Source organism: Rhinolophus hipposideros, assembly GCF_964194185.1.
Source record: "Rhinolophus hipposideros genome assembly, chromosome: 6".
Classification (NCBI taxonomy): domain Eukaryota; kingdom Metazoa; phylum Chordata; class Mammalia; order Chiroptera; family Rhinolophidae; genus Rhinolophus; species Rhinolophus hipposideros.
In genome coordinates, this window is record NC_138052.1 from 40,624,873 (window position 1) to 40,644,658 (window position 19,786).

At 34.4% G+C, this 19,786-nt stretch overlaps 1 protein-coding gene across 4 annotated transcripts in view; it reads right to left on the bottom strand.

The window, feature by feature from the left end:
* Nucleotides 1-19,786, bottom strand: part of KCNH7 (potassium voltage-gated channel subfamily H member 7) — a 441,540-nt gene that overhangs the window by 120,612 nt on the left and 301,142 nt on the right. For 2 of the 4 annotated variants that reach the window (XM_081052824.1, XM_081052823.1), the window contains exons 4-6: nucleotides 6,912-7,340; nucleotides 2,375-2,395; nucleotides 1,926-1,949 (exon numbers count right to left, since the gene is read on the bottom strand). In XM_081052824.1, coding sequence (XP_080908950.1) covers nucleotides 1,926-1,949; nucleotides 2,375-2,395; nucleotides 6,912-7,340 — 474 coding nt within the window. The remainder of the gene's footprint in view (nucleotides 1-1,925; nucleotides 1,950-2,374; nucleotides 2,396-6,911; nucleotides 7,341-19,786) is intronic. The other 2 variants (XM_081052825.1, XM_081052826.1) reach the window with 2 other exon arrangements.

Below are 19,786 nucleotides of genomic sequence, written 5' to 3' on the forward strand. Positions count from 1 at the left end.
ATTTGTTAAAGGGAAACAAAATGGACCCTGAGGAAGAAGCTTAAATGGAAATTATCCTGTTTAGAAGAAAAGAGTGAGTATCAATTTGCTGTTTTTGTATTGTGATGTTACATCAAGATTAAACTTAGCCTAAACTAGTATCTCTGCCCATCTCAGGATAGATGAAGGGGAGTAAACTACCTTTCAGCAAGAAGGATTTAGGTTAGCTCTTTGTGTAACAGGCAGTAAAACACATTTCCCAAGAAAGTTAAAAAAGGGCTCCACTAGAGATAAAGATGCCTCTACAACCGGTGCAAGGGATTTAGACAACATCCTTGCCTGAGGGGAAGATCCAGATGATCTTGAAAACCTTCCAAAAGCTTTCCTAAATTATTTATTTTATTTTGGTAAAAAAAATAAATAAATAAATAAATAAATGTTTGATTGAGTTAGAAATTGAAAACAAAACAAAACAAACAAAAAACTATGCATTTATATACAAAGAAGTGTAGAAATTTGTCTTTTATTTTTCAAATTTTTAATATAAATGTGGTTTAGAAATAAAGCCAAAAATTTTTTAAAGCACGGTTAATGTATTGTCCTATATCTAATTAGTATATTAATTGCTCTGTGAAAATCTTAAGGAGCCAGACACTTTAATATTTTTTAATAGTTTTCAAAATCAGAGCCTGAACAAACAATGAAGACCTTGGAGGGCACAGGCACATGGAATTTTTATTGAATTTGGACAAGTTTTATTCAATTTGGGAGTTTAACTTCATAAAGTATTAGTATGTGAAAACTTTCTACAATGGTTTAGAGTTTCCTATTTCCAAATTATGAGTTTTATTATTCATTTTTGTTCAAAGACTATTGCTATTTAAACATGGAGATTGAGGAAAAGGGGTTAGAGTTTAAATGGATTAGTTTATGAGAAAAAATAAAATTATTCTAGTTTGAATGGCAACTATGTGAACTACTGGTTTGGAAGATAAGCAAGCTTAGTTTCCTACTCGTTGAGAAAAATCAGATTCATTTCTCACCTCATTTAAAAGATTGCCAGAAAATTGATGTCTAATAAACTATTGCTAATTGTTAAATGCTAAAGCCAGTCATATTTCACAGAGGCAACTTGGTGAGAGCTGTCTGTATTGTTTCTTTATGTTATGTTCCGAATTACATTAACTCAAATCACCACCCAGAGCTGATACTAATTCGCTTCCTTTTAGAAATCTCAGTGGACAGGCCAAGGATAAAACAATCATGGACATGAAATCCCATCCCACTATTGGAGGTCACATGCACAGAACCTTTTGGAAGTGCTTACGAAATAAAATTGGGATGGGAAGAAGTTGCACAATTTCCCTTATTTTCAAATAGCGCTGGGTTGTTCACAGAAAACATCTTTACATTCTAGTGCTATTAATTCATAATTGTCACCAACTCTGAAGTAATTAGAGAAGTAATTGAGAAATCAATATACAAAATTTCACAGTGATTGGAGTAGCAGTGACATAGGAAAGAGGCCAAAACAGTGAATTCTAAGTAATGATGGTTACTGGTGGAGACGTGTTCATGCAACACACATGCACAAGATGAGTCCTTGTCACCATATGCATACCCACAGCAGCATGCATGGCCTATGTTAAAAGACTAAGCCCCAAAAGTTTTCCATTTAATGAAAATATATAGTTATTATATTCTGTGATTCCTTGTATCTACTATGACAGTAGAAAAACTGAAGTGAATTTCAAATTTTTAGCCAAATCCAGACTTATCTAGAGGTATCACCCAGTTAAACAATATCCTACAGTAGCTGTAGGTCATGCCAGTGATTTCAGACTAATATAGGACACAATTAAAAATGATTGGAATGTAATATAGAAAAATAGAAAATGACTATCATGCATGTACAGTTTACTACTACAGTAAGCTTAAAACCATACCCCCTGCCATCCAGGAACGTGAAACTAGTTTTAAGGAAACAAAAGAGGAACAAGTGAAGTGATGCTGTCAGGTAGCAATTTCCTTATTTTATTTAATCTTGTACTCAAAAATAATAGTTTTTGGCTGAAATAGGCTTATATGCCTCTTTCACACTGGAATATATTTAGCTTGATATTAACATCTTTCCAAATGATTTAAATATTTAGGACATATTCATTGTCAACCTAGAATAATACTTGCAGGAAAAAGTTCATAATAATTTTGGTGACGTGACCGAGAAAGTAAAAATGTCTCCAACAAAGTCAAGCCATGATGTCTCCACCAGGCACCTGGACTAGTTAAGGGCAGCATGATGTGGCATTGAACAGGGCATACAGCAGGCAAGTTAACATGCCAAGTAAAGGGGCACTTTGAGCATCAGATGATGAAATTTGAGTGTGTACATTACCTTTGACATTGCGACCATTGTCTGTTTTGAGCACATAAAGATGAAAAAAGAGAGAAATGTAAAAAGAAGACTAAAATTATGTTATATATACAACGAATTACTCTGTAAAAACAATCAGAGAAAACAGGATGTAATGATTGACAATTTGAAATTGATAACATTTTGTACTATTCAACCAAGTAAAATGCATATGCTAAAAAATATCTATCATAAACATTCATGTTCAAATATGTGAAACATTTATCTCACTTAATTTAAGTGGATTTCAAGATACATATTTTATAATTATGACAGTCTGGAGAAAGACATCCCCAACAGCCTGCAGTTGTGATAAAAAGTTTCAAACTTTTCAGAACCCAAATTTAGAGTTGCTTCAACCATCACTTCCAAAGAAAGACGATACAACATTTTGCATATTGAGTGATGTTTTTAGTATAATTTCATCTAATATGTTAAAAAGAAAAAATGTTTCTAAGGCAATGCTTTACCTTATAAACCAAATTGCCTTACTAATAACAAATTTATTAATTGCCCCTCCTATAAATGTTCTCCAATGTATATTTTGAAAAGACCAAATTGTACTCAAAGAGTCATTCTTAGGCAAAAATAATTGTAAGAGATCAGTGAAACATTTGACTATTTAAAGGTAATATAAGATTTTAAAATTTATGCTGTTACCATGCATTCACAGTATAATACCTATAATATTTAGGAATTTATTTGATATTAAAATGGGCTGTTTTCAAATCTCAAAACAGAGTGTTTTCAGATTTATTTTGAGATTAGTAATCTGGCTCTCTGTTACATACTTGCTACTAACAAAACATGCATTTCTAGTTTTGAAACAAATAAGCTTTTAAGTGAAGTCATGTCAAAACCATTCAAATATATCCAAGATTTGAAAAATCTGTTCAACATTTGTTGACATCTCTTCTAATACTGTGCATATTTAAAATCTGGGATATAGCATAACTGTTTCAAAGCTTACAATTGAAGCAATTTCAATAGTGTGGCATATTGAATTGCTAGCACAGACATTGCCTTGGATAGAGATACACAAATAAAACCATAACTTTAGATGACAACACTACAGTCTTTGAGGGACCATAAAAAGCAAATAGCGATAGTGGAAGAGAACTTGATTACACTGAATTAATTATCCCCATTCAAAATGGAGTCCAAAAATCATTAGTAAAGTGACAAGTGCTTTCAAGTAGTTAAAAATTCTAATTTTACTCACCAAAACAGGAAATTATATATTAAAAATTATAACATAAAAAAAAAAAAACTGACCAAGAGTTACATTATATGGTGCCTGCTGCCTGGACATTCTAAGGCGGAGTTTGTGGTGTGTGTGCTGGTGGCAGCTAGATCTATTTGTTATTCCTCCATGACAGTATAAGTGCAGAAATTAGAGTAGTCGTTTACAGTCTTGTAGCAGTTTGACAGAGTAATGTTACATCTGTCAATCTAATAATCAAACAATTGGTGTTTGTATTTTGTAAGTCTATTTTTTAAATTTCATTTTTCTAGCAGTACATTTTGATTGTGTTTCCAAATGTATTAATCAGTGATGAACTAGATAGAAAATTCTGCTCTTTCACCACAAAGGGTTTGAGAAGTACAGTTCTAAGGTATTTGATAAAGTAGATTAAATGGAAGGATAAGGTAAAACATTGTATACGAATATATTTGCAAATTACTTAAAGTTCTGTAAAGATAACCCATATAGGAGGACATTTCTTTTCTTGAAATAGGAGACAAAAAGATGAATTCAAAATCTGGTCCATGTGGGGTTAACCTATAAACCAGTTATATAGATTTATAAAATTAAAACCAGTTTTAAAAGTTTTCCATCTTCCCTCACAAGTGCTCCAGTTTCTAAAATATATCAAATATATATCCTTAGGAAGTATAGTTTCTTCCATGCTAATCAGTGATTTTGTAGCTAAAATTATTCTAAAGCTGAAGTACAAAATGCCCTCTGAATTTATCAATCAATAACCAGACTTTAACTGAAACATCTGCAAGAAAATGATAAATTTTGGAAAGTAGCATAACTTGTGTGTCGGAAGAAAACTGAAGGTGATTTCAAAACCTCACGTCCATATATAGAATCCATACTAAGAAATCCAAAATTATTAAATCATCTTTTCTCATAATTGTATCAGTAAATGGAGAAGACATAAAATTGAATACAATAAAGTTAAATCGTGAAGTCTTATCTAACCGACACAGCACCACTGTCAAATCACAGGCTAAATCTATGTCTGTATAATGCATTCATTATGTATCATTTAATATTCAAAGTTATTGTTTCTCAATGTCATTATACTGTAACTCAGCTTCTAGGCAATAAAAACAATCTCTGAAATGTCAGTGTAATTCCTAAAGATGACTACACTAACTGGATTAACTAACTAAAATATATGCTCATCATTTAAATTACTGTGCTGAATTTATAGTTGTTTAGTCATAAGATCCATTACTCACAGGTAAAAATTTAGAGCTATCGTTCATTGAGGAGATATTGAGCATGCCATTACTATATGGTATAGGATCTTAGATGAGTATGCAGATTGAAAATCCTTGATTTGATTTTTCTTTCTCTTTTTGACCTTCTTTGGATTTCTGATTAAAATGTCTATGCTAATTGCTCTCTTACCATATACAGTTTCTCAAACATATCTTACAGAAAACTGTTCCTTCTGTTGCTGTGATATTGATTTTTCTCTCTTTGAATTTTTTGGGGCCAATTCATTTTCTTTCACCTCTTCTGCCCTCTCTACTTTGCTGTGACCTTTAAATAAAGATTCCCCAGATGAATCAATCCTAAGATTTTGTTTTACATTTTAGAATGTTGTGGAGCCACAAACTCATTATTTCCTGATGCATGCAATTTTGGAACATATTTCACAAACATGATCCTCTGGATTTTACACCAACATTTATTGAGTTCCAGCCATGAAACAGGTTCTGGATACTAAGGCCGCAGAGCTAACTATGCCACAGCTCCTGTGCTGGAGGAGCTCGTAGCAACATTATAATTTGCTTGCATATCTAACAGGAATGACAGACAGACATATAATGTAGGATGTATTAAATGCTATAATATTCGTAAACACTATTTTGCACACTCAGGTATAAAAATCATTTAATTTCTCTGGTTTAGGAAGGGGAAATGGGTTCTTATGGGTATGAGTAGAAATGTAAGGAGGGGCAAAATTGGGAAGAATATTCCTGGTAGAACAAAGCAATGAGGCCAGAAAAATGCATAATACATCTTTGGAAAAAGGCAATAAGCTTCATGCAGTTTAAGACTAGAGTAGATAGGAGAAGAAGGAGAGATGAGAAATCAGAGTTGAAAAATCACTGTGACTAGCTGGTGAAGTGCCCAGTACCCTACACTCAGGAACTCTGTAATCAGTTATGTTTTAAAAAGAAAATGATAACAGCAGCAGCAGCCTGGGGGATGATGGCCCTTTGCAGGAATGAATACTACAAAAAGGACAGTGAATCTCTCAGGAACCCAAATATATAGGATTCAGAAAAGTGGAACTGATGCATTTATGCAATAGGAACTCTAAATCTCACACCCACTGGGGCAAGTTTAGTGACTCAACAGACCCCTCCTACAGTGAGGTTTTTATGGAGCCGAAGTAGGGAAGAAAAAAATTGCAAAAGATTGTGGACTCTGGAGACTGGCAGTCCTGGGTTTGAAGGTTAGCTCTGTCACTATATAAAATTGGGCCAGTTATTTATTTAGCATATCTATACCTCATATCAGTTTCTCATCTATAAAATGGGATTTAATAATTGTCCCTACTTCATAAAGTTGTGATGAGAATGAATGTGTGTCAAGCAGTTACATTTCTTCTCACATAGTAAATACTAACAAATGTTATCCATTATTGTGTTAATGATGAATTAGAAATGAATTCTGATTTTGCTTTACAAGTTGGTTTTGGTTGAGATCAAGACTTTCAGGGTTTTTGTTTGCTTGTTTTTTGTCTCCTGAAACTTTCCTCTTTCCCCTACCTATTCCCTCCCTGCCCCTAATCAGTTTAGAGGTTTCTGATCACTCAGTATGTACATTTCATACAGCTCTTCCTTTGGAAAGAGTTGGTCAATAAAATAGTCCTGTGATGGCACACCACTGTTTCTGCCCAGGGCTTGGCTGTTTGATAAATGCAGCAAAATTAATTATGCTTGCGGTGACAGTACCATGACCTAAGCACATCTTATATTATGCATTAATTCATTAACACTCCATTAAGGAGGCAGATAATGGTTATCATACTATTTCAGAAACACAGATAAAGGGGCCAGAAGAAACCAAATTATTCACTAGGTTTCAAAGAGGAAATCAGGAACAACTCTGAATGTAGGACTCATACTTTTAGTAACTTTTACTCACATTTCTTCCCTGAGAGCATATGGATTAATGTTGAAATTAAAAATAATATAGAAATTACTTTTCATTACCCATTGATTTATTTTTTCATATTAAAAAAAAGCAAAAAAAACTCACACATACCTTCACTGGCATGTCTGTCTCTAAACATATTCTTGGGGTGGACACTGAACCCTTCTATATCATGCACTGACGATGCCCTCCGTATACTACAAATGCTTTCCTTCGACCTGGAATGAGTCAGCTGGCAACTTGACTGCAGCATGTCAGGGTAGAGTAGGTCCCATTGCCTTTTGGGAGAGGAATGGTCAAGAGGTCCAGATATATTCACCAAGGGAGAACACTGGCTGGGCTGTATCAAGGCTTTTGTATCATCTGCTTCAGAGGGACTGCAGCTTTCTTTTGTAGGAGACTTAAAGTGCTTCATGGCTACTGAATCATCACTCTGTTTAGATGAGTCAATTATGACCACATCAGGATCTTCTTGTGGTAAGGACTGCTTTCTGTAAGTGAGAACTCTCAGACCAGGGAACTTGAACCCAAAAAGTTTCCCTACAAGTAGAGACACAAAAGAGCATGATTACAAGACAAAGGCTATATCCCTTAAAACAAACCGACAACCAAACATTGTTGGCCCATATGTAAATACCATGCAAAAAGAGTTATTAATCAATACTATTAATTTACAGTTGGAATGAGGGATATTGTAAAAAACTTCCCTGAATGCAATATGAATTATTATATAAGTAGTAAGAAAATAGTAAAATAAATTTACCATGTTTCTGATAATTAGATATACTCCAGTGACATGAAATCGTTATTTGAATGACATGAAGTTGTTTTAATAAATCAAAAACATATATTCACTATCCATCCGTTCTTTAAGGGAATTTAAAGGGTGGGGCACAGTTAAGAAAGGAAAAGAGAGTGGGGCACTGTATGTAAAAGGGACAAATACACGAAATGCTATAGTGTATGGGTTTGGGTGGTGGGTGTTATTGTATTGAGAGTAAGAGGGAAAGGAATGAGGGGGGGATAAGGAGTTAGCCTGACATAGCTACAAGGTTTTTATTGGATAATACTGTGAGTCAAAGATACATGGAAACAATAGGGTCAACTGTGTATAAGACATTCCTCATTCCATTTGGAATTCTTGCAAGGCTCTTGGTTTCAGAAAAAGATGTATGGTAAAGGTAGGAATTTCTTTTTCCTGACTGTTATTGTTGTTCTGATATTTGAGAATGTGGCATGAAATGTTATATATATCTCAGAGTGGATGATGCTTAAAAGGGACCACTAAATACAAACATTAAAGAGTAGACAATAAAAATTAAAATATTAGCTAATAAACACATAAGCTCACTGGTAGTAAACATGCAAATTAAAACAAGGGTATATCATTTCCTGCGCTCCAATTTAGCAATAAACAACAAAATGAAGCATGACATCTACTGCTGGCAGGGAGCACTGGAGAACATTCAGACCCTGCTGGTGGGATTGCAAATTGCTGCAAATTCTTTGGAAAGTCATCTTGCAATATCTATTGACATGAAAAAAAATACACTTTTCATTTGATTCAGCGATTCTATTTATAGTATATCACAAGGTACAAACACTAGACACAATCTGAATATCCATTAGATGAAGAACTGTAGAATAAATGATGGCATTTTTATACTTCGAGAATGATGTTCTTTAAAAAAACAAGAATACATATATGTTTTGGTTAGAAGGTTATTCAAATAGAGTGTTAAGTGAAAATGAAAGTTTCAGCTTAATGTGTTTATGAAGATACTGATTCATTAAAAGTAATAAAAACCTATATTTGTCCACATATGTTTTATGGCAGTAGAGAAAGTTGTGGAGGAACATACTCCAAGCTTTCCATGTTGATTGGCTAAGTAAGTGGGTTTGAAAGGGGGGAAGTATAATGTATTGTATTCTTTTCTATGTCTCTCTATTATTTGTCACATAAACATGCATTCTTTTATAATAATTAAAAAAAAACGAATAAGGTAAAACTTCTATCCCTAAAGGAAATGAAATAATAAGAGAAAGCAATCAAACAATATTGTACAATTCAAAGATTTTCTGAGAATTGTCTGTAAGAAAATGCAGTTTATAATTTCTATTGCCAGCACAGCAGCCTAGGTCCACATCACCTGTAACTTTACAATTATTTGCTGTCTTTCTAGTTAGTCAGGTGGTGTCTTCAGGCCACAGTAAAATCTACCTTCTTATATTCTTTAAGTTTCATGGGCACCACTATCTTTAATATATTTACTATGAATTTTTCCTCAATGGATTGAAGGTAGTCTTAAAACATGAAAGAGCATTCTCAAAACTCATGAACTTTACTGCACTTTATATTAGTATACATTTCTAGTGGATGGTTGCATGGACACATATATTTTCAAGTCTACCTTTAATTGAATGACTCATGAATCTATATCTCCATCCCAAACCTTTACTCTTAGTTCCAAACCTGCATATAGAATAACCTCATCAACCTCATTTAGAATTCCTAAAGACCCCTTAAAATTTCATAACAAATCCAATCTCCTGATCTATCTCCCCAAGCTCAGCCCCCGCCCCTTTTATTTCAGTGAATGGCTTCACTATCCATTTAGTCTGAGATCTGAGGGACATTCTAATTACTGTTCTCTCTCACCTCCATCCCCTATATCTGATCAATTCTCTAGTTGTGTTGCTTCCATCTCTGGAATATCTTTTTAATAATAATCATTAAGAATAATCATTTTTCTCTTCTCTCATCTCTACTGCTCTTACTTTTGTCTAAGCTACTATTGGTTCACCCAATTTCTTACAATAGGATGCTAATCACTTCCACATTGCATCATATTGTTCATCCTTTAAAACATATTTTTTAATCTTAACAAAAGTTCACTTTTGATCATGTAGACTATTGTTTAATCTTTCACTGTTCCCATATAACTTCCTCCTTTGGTGATAAAGAGCTACTCTCTCCACTCTGCAACTTCGCCTTTCCTCCCTTGTCCTCTAGGATCCAGCCTCACAGATGTTTTAATTCCTTTGGAGCTTTCTTTCAAGGCTTCCTTGTTTTACTCTTCTTTTCAGTTTTAGCTGCAAAGTTATTTCTTTGGGAAGCTTTTTCTTCCTTCTGAATTACAAACATCCCCTTCATAACTTTTAACATGGTTCCTAGTTATACACTTCTTGATGTTCTTATTAACATTTCAGTCCCCTATGTGGACTGTAGGACTCATAGAACGTTCCCTGTCTGTTTTGCTCTCCAAAACCCAGCTCTGACAGACTGCTTGAACATGGTAAATGAACTTCTGCAAGTGGATTCTAAACTGATAATGTGCTTCAATTTTTACTGTAGAAAAATTAGAATATTTAATTGTTCTGTTCAATTAAATTAGAGAATCTTAGCCTCTTGAAATTGTATTGACCCATATTTGCCAAAAATGATTGATTGAGTTGAACTCAGTAGCTCATGGAAATGGTGATTGCATACCATACCCTATGTACCAGATAAAGCTGTTATTGTTAATTTCACCTATTAATTGTTACCATTCTGATCCTAGAGCTTACACAGAAGTGTTTTCAGACTCTTCATGATCTAGGGAATCTTATGCAAATTACTTGTCACAGAAAATTGTAGAATTAAGCGGGGTAATTTATTATTGTAAGCTTTTATTTGTGGACTAAAATTAACAGTGTTAAATATAATTGAAACAGAATTTATCTTTCTGGTAAAAGACATGCCACAATGGATATACAAACCCCAAGTGTGTTCAACATTAAAATCTGGAATAATAAAACGTATGTAGATGAGAATAATCAATCTGTGTAAATAAGATTAAATAATAGGGCATCATAGTAACTGGTTTGCAAGAATTCTCAACTTTTATATACTCTAGTAAATCGCCAAGTTAAAAATTAGTGAGCTGTATCCAAGTCATTTGATTAGTTTTAAATGTATATGAAATTGGATTATAAAGCAGTTTATAAATCAATTCTGCAAACTTATTACAATGTAATGAAGGTCAATGCATACTTTTATTCATTTTTTCATCAGTTACATTGCCCTCTTACTTTAAAAACCATTCACTGCCTTTCTTAAATTAATGACCATACAAAGCATTTAGTTTGCTCCTATAGTTTAGTCACATGCAAGGTGGTACAGATGGTCTTTTCTGCTTCACTAGATTAATATGACCATGTTATATTGCATTACAGATTTAGCTGTCTAACTGCAGTTCATCCGGAAAGAATCCACATTGAGAATTTTGCTTAATCCTAGCACTTTTGGGCATGAAATATAAAATGCAAAGGAGTGTAATCCTGTTATGGCTTTTAACACCAAAAAACACCCTTGTGAGCTAAATCTCCATATTTTACTATACTTGTATTCTAATTTGAATAACTTAAATAGTTACTGTTTAGTTTATCTACTAAAATGTTGAATAAATCTGAAATAAGAACAGCAGAATGCGGTTTTATTTTACATATTCTCCCAAATAATTATAAGTATTGATAAATGACTTACATGAACATGATTTTATTTAAATATATCACTTTCACCTAAGAGAATACATAGTCTCAAACATACACAAACTTACAAGTAACTACTATCACAATGTCTTTCTCCAGATATGTCACTTGAAGCTGCTGGATTTAAATTTGGAAGCTTCATTTTCATATATCCTGTATTCTATTTAACTAAGAGCTTTTTATTTATCAGCCATGAAGGCACATTGATGTTTTTATCATCTTTCTCTTTGAAAAACCTAGAATTATGACTTTAGCCAAATATGCCAAAATGTGAAATAGTTGGCCCAAGGTCAAAGAGAATGTCTGGATAAAGTCAGAATAAAACAGCAGTTTCCCTGATTTAACTTCAGTTTTACCCAAGATTTTGTGTTTTCATGGGCCATAAGTATCAACCTAAGAATCTAATGAGAATCATAACTCTTTCCTCTAAATAAATGTAGACAAACGCATACACACAACTTTGTGATCTCAGAGCTTGAATAACAAAATTCCCCTCCCCCAACCAAAACCTTTCCATTAATGTCACCTAGGATCTCCTAGAGTTAGTTGACTCTTAATATTTCTTTCAGTTTTGACTTATGTTGTGCTAATCACAGTTCCCATAAAATTACAATGATCACAACTACATTTCTACCCTCTCTCCTTGGATAATGAGACTTTAGAAAATGGTTTTACTAAACTTTTTCAAATTGAGAAGATGTCATCAGCCTGAACTGTTGTTTGTTTTTCTCTTTCTGTTTCTCTCCCTCCCACCCTCCCTCCTCTCAGAGCTGATTCTCAGCTACTAGAGTTTGGAAGAAAAATGTTGTGCCAGTTTGGCCTCAAACAATTTTTCTAACTTAGGAATATACCTAAGAATGTTAGAAACAATAATATTTTTTTTTTTGCAAAAAAGCAAATATTTTTGAAAAATCCTCCATATATTCCTAATCACTGAATTTACTCACAACTACAAATTCCCAATCCTTCCCTTGGTTCATTTGCTCATCATTTCTACAAACTCTTAGAACTTTGTAGAAAAATTATCTAATAATTTTACTACTAACACACTGTTAAATATAAAGTAGAAGCATTTTACTTTTGCTTGTTTCTGCTTAGTTGAATTATGGACTGAAAAGTGGACAGAAACCTAAGTTCAAGCAGTCATGCAAATTAGATAGCATAGTGGGGTAAGAAGAGGGCATAGGTGTGTAGGGGGTAGGGTGGGGGTTACTATGAAGGCATGAGTAGAGATACTTCCCCTCACAAAGGATTAGGTGTGATGAGAGGTGTCTTAGATTAGATCCCTGAAAACAGATGGCATAAAGTTTCATGGGTATGGTCTCAGGAGATATGCCTATAAGGAAGGGAGGAAGGCAGGGCTGGGCAGAGGAAAGTCAACTGCTTTGCAAGTGCAGCTGAAGATTCACCAAGTCCTCCTAGAGCTCTGGGGCTCGGTAGCCCTTCAGAGCCATGCAGAACTGAAGCCAAGGTATCAGACCTTTGTACCCCTGCAGCAGGTCCTCCTAGAGCCATGCCATGGGGAGGGCCATAACTTTGGGAAGACCATTCCCTGCCTCTGACATTTCCCAGGGAGGGGCAGAGTTGGGCATCCTCAACAGAAGATATGTCAGCAACAGGGCTGTCCCAGCCCCGAGGAAGGTGTCCAGCTGAGAGGCACAGTGTCTAGGGGGACACAAAGGGAAAGGTAGACAGCTTTTGGTCTGAAAAACACTATGATCTGAATTAAGTCTACTATTAGCTCTTATTACACAGAATAAGGATTTGTGAATTAATGGCAATGTACCTTTCTAAAATCAGGATATTCACAAATCTGACACTTAACTTGGAAGCCTTAAAATCACTGTGAGATTTTTCTCCAGCCAAATAGTTCTGGATGTGCAGTGAAATATGACTCTAATCTCTGAGTGAAAGAGAGCGAAGATCAAATTTGATAATAATTGACATATCTGCTTTTTATTTTTAGGGAGACAATTTTCATAGAGATACCCCATAAGGGCAAGGGTCTGACCTGGCTCATCTGACTAGTAGGTGACAAATGTGGCAGCCTAGCCAGTATGGTCCTGGTGGTAGTGACAACACACAATCACCAGGGAGTACACTGACCTAGTAAACCTGGAGCAAAATATGAGACTCTATGAAGGATCAGAAGTGGTCACTAATACCTTGGAAAGGTAAGTCTCATGGGACGTTTCCTAGGGCAAGAGATACTGGAGAAAAAACAAGCTCTTACAATAAGGAAGTAAGTATAAGACCAAACTCGAATCTTGAAGCACTGTGAGTCCTGAGCCAACAGTGAACATACATATGTGGAGAGTGGGGGAAGTTAAGTCTGCAGCACGCATGAGGACAATCCAGGAGCTGCAGCAGCAGAGAACTTCTGGAACAGGTTCACAAATGCTGATGATGTCTAAGAGGCACTGCTCCCAACCTGGCTGGGTCATCATGACTGCTGCTAGTCACCCAAGGTTGTCATCCCTCAGTGAGGAGGGATTGAAAATGAAAGCAAATGCATTAGTGTTACATACATGTAAACCTGATTAGGATTTTTACATGATAACTGCGTAATAACTCAATGAATGATTTACCCACACTGTTTTTTGTTTGTTTTTTGTCTGTTTGTTTATTTGTTTCTCTTCAACTAGTTTCTTGCTTTTCCAAATGCCAAGTTAAATAATCCATTCATAAGTTATATGAAAGTACTAACATGTTAACCTAGATTGACCCAGGATGACAGTGTAGTTATCACACTGACAGGGACATTCTTCATGGAGTGTCTAAATACAAATGGTACAAACACCAGTTACCCAAATGCTGTGTCGATAGGGACTGTGCCTGATTTGAGGGTTGCCGAATAGCAAAATCTTCCAAATCATATGCACATGGAGCTCTGGTGTGGCTATGCTGATTTAAGCAGTTATTGTCCTCTCACTAACAATATTATTAATGAGGGGATAAGCCTTGATATTTTTCAACTACCAGAAATGTTCTTGATCTTAGAAATGTAATTTTGCCCAATTCCCAGTGGGAAACAGATATAACGTTGATTGTAACCTATCACTGAACTTTTCTCAGATTTCTTTTAGTAACCATGACATGGCTCCTTTTTCTATATCAAATTTAACCTTTAAAAAGAGGAAATTTCCAAACACATGATAGTAGTAAACATTAGTTACATTGTAGACACTTTAATTAAATTCATCTGAATAATGGATTGTTTCTATCATAATGCTCCCTGGGTAGGAAACTATATTACTTCAGCAACTCTTCATCTTTGAATTAAAGAATGACTTTCAGATCCAATGGAAGATAGCAAAAGCACTATGAATGTCTTTTATAAAACAGCTACACAGAAAATTTGTTTCTTAGATTGAGGTCTGAAAATTGAGATACAAATTTGAGGGAATAACGTAGCTATTCAGGCAAATATATGTTTTATGCGTCAATTATTCAGAACATTGAATCTAAAGTATATGAATACATTTTTAATGGCTTACATTAGCTAGATAATTCCTTAAATTATCAAACTGTATTTTGTGTGTGTAGAAGTAGCTTCAGATAAAGATTTTAAAGTAATTCAAATTTTTACTATAGTAAGCATAAAAGTAAAATTCTACATTGATTTGAAGAGTATAATTTTAATCATTTCAAAGATAATGAAATCTCCTTTATAGTACCTTAATAAGTACCTTAATAAGATTAAATGGAAATCTCCTTAATAAGATTAATTGGAAATCTCCTTTATAGTACCTTAATAAGTACCTTAATAAAATTAAATGGAATGTGCCATATTGAAAATTACTGCAAGAATAAGATACTATAGAAAATTAATTTTATTTATTTTTTACATTTAGTTTCACTTAAAATTTATCTTCATAGTTTTATATAAATATTAATTAACTTAGGCCAGTAGTTTTCAAACTTTAGTGGGTATCAGAATGACCTGAAAACCTTGTTAAAACACGGATTGTGAATTTCTCTATTTCTGAATCAGTTGTTGTGATGTAAGCCCAAGAACATGCACCTCAAATATGTTGCATGGTGATACTGATGGTCTCACAATGAAGGAATCACTGACTTAGATAATCTGGCTAATGCTGATTCAGTAGGAAAAACCAAACAATTACTCAATGTAAAAATAACTTATCCACTTATTTATATACTCTTCAAATATGTATTGAGTACTTACTCTTTGCAAAATGTTGAGGATACCTGCTATGAGCTAGAGTTGAACAAGTTAAAAACATAGAATGCATTTATTTATTTGGATGTATATTGTTATCAAAATACATATGTTTTTAAAATTTAAAATAGGTTTCCTCAAACCCCTCGAGAAATTTTTAACTAATTAAAATATATGTGTATTTGTGTGTGTGTGTGTGTCTGTGTATGTGTATGTGTGTGTGTGAATCAGACTGGTGATTCTAGATGCTTGCTATAAAAAAGAAGAAACATAAAATACAAATATACTTGTAAATTATTTAAAATAAAACTTTAAAATATTTTATTTAAAATAATAAAAGCAAAATTTTCTTAAACTTGACAATTAATTTTGAAATTAATAGTGTAAGCTAGAATGCATAATTTGGTTATCTTCCACATTTTGCAAATATTTCAGAGCACTAGATATATTAGAGCCAAAGAAAAACATAAAACTCATTTTCCCACTGCTATTATTTCCTTTAGATGTGGCCTCCTTTTAGTTGGTTAAAAAAAGTACAATCACTTTTCCACTCTGCATCATTTCCATTTTTTAGATTGCAGAGTTTTTACAGAAGCCATAAATGAGAAAAAAAAAATGATTATATCTTTTATTTGGTATTTATATTTATTATGAAGGATTCATTGACTCAATTGTGCAGTATTTATCAATTTTATAGATAGACCTATCAAAATAATACTCTCCCATGTACTTGCTCTATTCAAAATGACATAAGCCATCTATTTGTGGCTAGTCCTATAACTTAGACAAAGAATAAGTTTCTGAAAAATTAGTTCTTCCAAAAGAAAGGTGTGCACTTTTGTATATGGTTCCTAATCTGGAATCTTAATATTGGTGCTGAGAAATGATATACCACTTCATTCAATACGAAACCAGTCTCTAGGTTTCTAGAACTTAGCCCAATTTATCATAGTCCATTTTTAAGATCCATCTTTTCTATTGTGTATTTAGCTCCTTTTCTATTATTTAGTCTTCTCAAATAAATATTTACTTCACTTTCATCTACGTTTCTTGTGTTGTCACTTCAAATTTTTTCCTTTATTTTGTCTACAATTCTGGAGATGCATTTAAATTTACAGAACCCACATCTCAAACATTTGCCTTTTTCCCATTACTATCACTTAAATCTCACCACTTGGGTGCATGCACACACACGTACACACTCATTATTTAAATAAAAAATTAAGTATTTTGAAGGTAAGATATTTTTGTGAGAAAAGATGTATCAACATTTGATATTCTTTTATTTGCGTTTTGTTTGTTTGTTTGTTTTAGTGGCCATCACTAGAAAACCAATGTTGGAAATAACCAATAACATTATTTTACACATTTACAGAAAGTTATAGTATACTAAGTTATACTTTAAGAAAAAAAATCAGTAGTTTGCCAAAGAACAGACATAACATAAGGTAAAAATTGGACAATATCAGAAGCTACCAGGCATAGTCTCTCTGTCACTTTTCTGCTTGATCTAACAATCAACTCTTAAAAAAGAGACACCAAGTATAGGAAACTTTAGAGTGTATAATGATAGAAGGGTATAATCAAAACCCAATACACTGGTTGTAAATAATGTGCCTTTGTAATTCTCTGGAACCAATTTTATATGCATATTTCTACTCTCTCCAAAGATTCCATGTATGAGTGGCAGCTACAATGTAGGAAAAGAAATGATTCATGTTTACAAAATAAGAAACAATTTCTTCTGAATTTGTTATCATTTCACATGAGATGCTATTTTAATCAAAGTATAAAGTCACACAGATTATGTATTATATCCTTGGAGGCTACTGTGTGAGTTATCCTCCATTCATGAAAAATCTTAATTCTCTAATTTGTATTTCAATTCAAAATCGATACTTTATTTATTTTTTAAAAATACCCCCTTTCTGCCATGCTGCTGATACACCTTTCCTTTTTTTTACTTCCATTTAATTTAATGGATCAGTAAAGAGAATCAATCTATGGAAAAAATGTAGAATTTGTTAAGGTAATGAAGAAATAAAATTAGGCATCCCCCAAACAAGTTATCTTATTGACATTTATGACCAAAATACAGGCTGACATTACCTAAAACATACTCTCAGGAATCATTCAATCATGACTGATTTTGTTAGTGGAAAATATAAAGAAATCAAAAGAGTTGTCAACTTAAAAGAATAAGACTTTGTATTACAATAGTTTTTTTTGTTTATTTGTGTGTGTGTGTGTGTGTGTGTGTGTGTGTTTGTGTGTATGTGTGTGTTTACAGTACTACAATTTTGTTTCTAAATACGTTACCTGGGAGATTGGTGATTTTGAAAGACAATTTTCCCCAAGTGTGATATCGTTCAGCGTAATGTATTCAGACTATTGAAATCATATTACATTAAAATATTTGTCCCAATATTGCTTTAACAGAATATTGTACTGTCATTTAGACATACTTAAACAAGTAACTGATGCTATAAAAAATTCTCAGCTGATGTACATTTTATTTAGTATTATACTTAGGTTTACAACATGGACTTTTGGGACTTTTCTTTTTTATTTCATATGTATTTTGCTATCTGAATTCATATGCAGTATAACAATTTTATTTTTCAAATATTAAAATTTTGTGATAAGGCTTTCAGTTTCCCACTGACAATGACAGATTTCTAAATTTCAATTTCTTCATGGAGCTTTATAAAAACCACAGAATAAATAAGGGAGTCAAATGAAAATACCCATAAACTATGGCTAAAGAATAATTAGAGAAAGAGACACTACAGATTTTAATTTACCTGTAGTCAGGGAAATAAATGCCTAAGACCATCAGAATTGGCTTAGGAAAGTACACTGCAAGAGAGAGTCAGGCAGAAACTAAATAAAATGGGGGAATAAAAAAGTCTCCTTGGAGTGGTGGAATACATTTCAAATAGGGTTTACCCTCAGAATAGAGGGATTCACACTGAGTAAAAATACTAAAGAATGCTTAAAATCTAGTTATGAAACAGAAGACCTATATAACATATAAAAATGAATGTAAAGATCCAGGATGGTAAATAAACACTGTGCCTGCTCCCTTCCGTGAACACATTAAAATTACAAGTCAATTATTGAACAATCAACCTGGAGAACTATCTGAAGTCTAGCTGAACAGAAGTTTTATAACAAAAGGTATAAAGAAGAAGCCACATTGAGTCTGGTAAGAGTGGGTAGATGCAAACCTGGCTGGTCCCAAACCTCCACACGGTGGTTGAAAATAGGGAAGAATACTTCAGCCATGGAGGTTCCCCCCAGAGGAGTGGAGGACCTCAGCTCAACTCTAAGCTCCCCAGCCCGAGTACTGGTGCCCCCACAACATCTCCTCCAATGAGGATTCTAACATCCAGGTGGGACAGAAGGCTGTGGGAAACCCAGATGTCCTCTTAAATTGCCCCCACACAGACTCACTCACTCACTGGCACTCACCATGGGCTCCAGTGGAGAAATAGTGACTCAAGGGCCATCAGAAGCATATAGAGAGCAGACTGAGGTGTGTGGTTTTGAGGCCAGGGCTGGAGGATAGTTACCATTTTCCCTGTGTGGGGTTCTTCTCCCATGCAGCTGGGCAGGCAGCCACCATCTTTAATGTGTTGAGCCCACTCCACATGCTTACAGCCAATTCTGAATCTGATTGGTCTAATGAGCTCTGGGGCTCCAGACTGCTGACTCATTGGGAACCCACTCCACCAAAATCCCCCAACACCAGGAGGTACTTTCTGGGTGAGCAGCCAGCCCCACCAACAACACCCTCTTTCTTGGAAAACTACTGGAGTCCACCGGCCCCAGGCCAGGGACAACTGGACTCGATGTGCTCGGAGACTTTTGACTCTGAGCTCCAGGCTCAGCACTGGCACCAAATCAGAAACTACATTAACCTGGTAAACACCACTCTTCCCTCTCTAGTGACTACCTGAGACCCTGCCTCACCCAACTTACCTACTGTATGATGCTTTCTCAGCAACTGAACCTAAAGGATGCCAGTAGCTGGCAGCAGGTTTCAGGGCTCCTTGGCTTTTTGCAGAGCTACCCCAGCCCTGTTACGGGTGGTAGATGTCCTTGGTTCATAGTGTGGCATCTCCCATATGCCTCCAGGGTCAGCACAGGCAGTGAAAAACATTGGATCGCTTTGTAGCTCCTACTAAGTAGTCCACAGCCAGCCAAACAGGATGAACCCAAATAGGCCCACATCAAGACTCACTATAACTAAAGTGGCAAAGAGAGAATC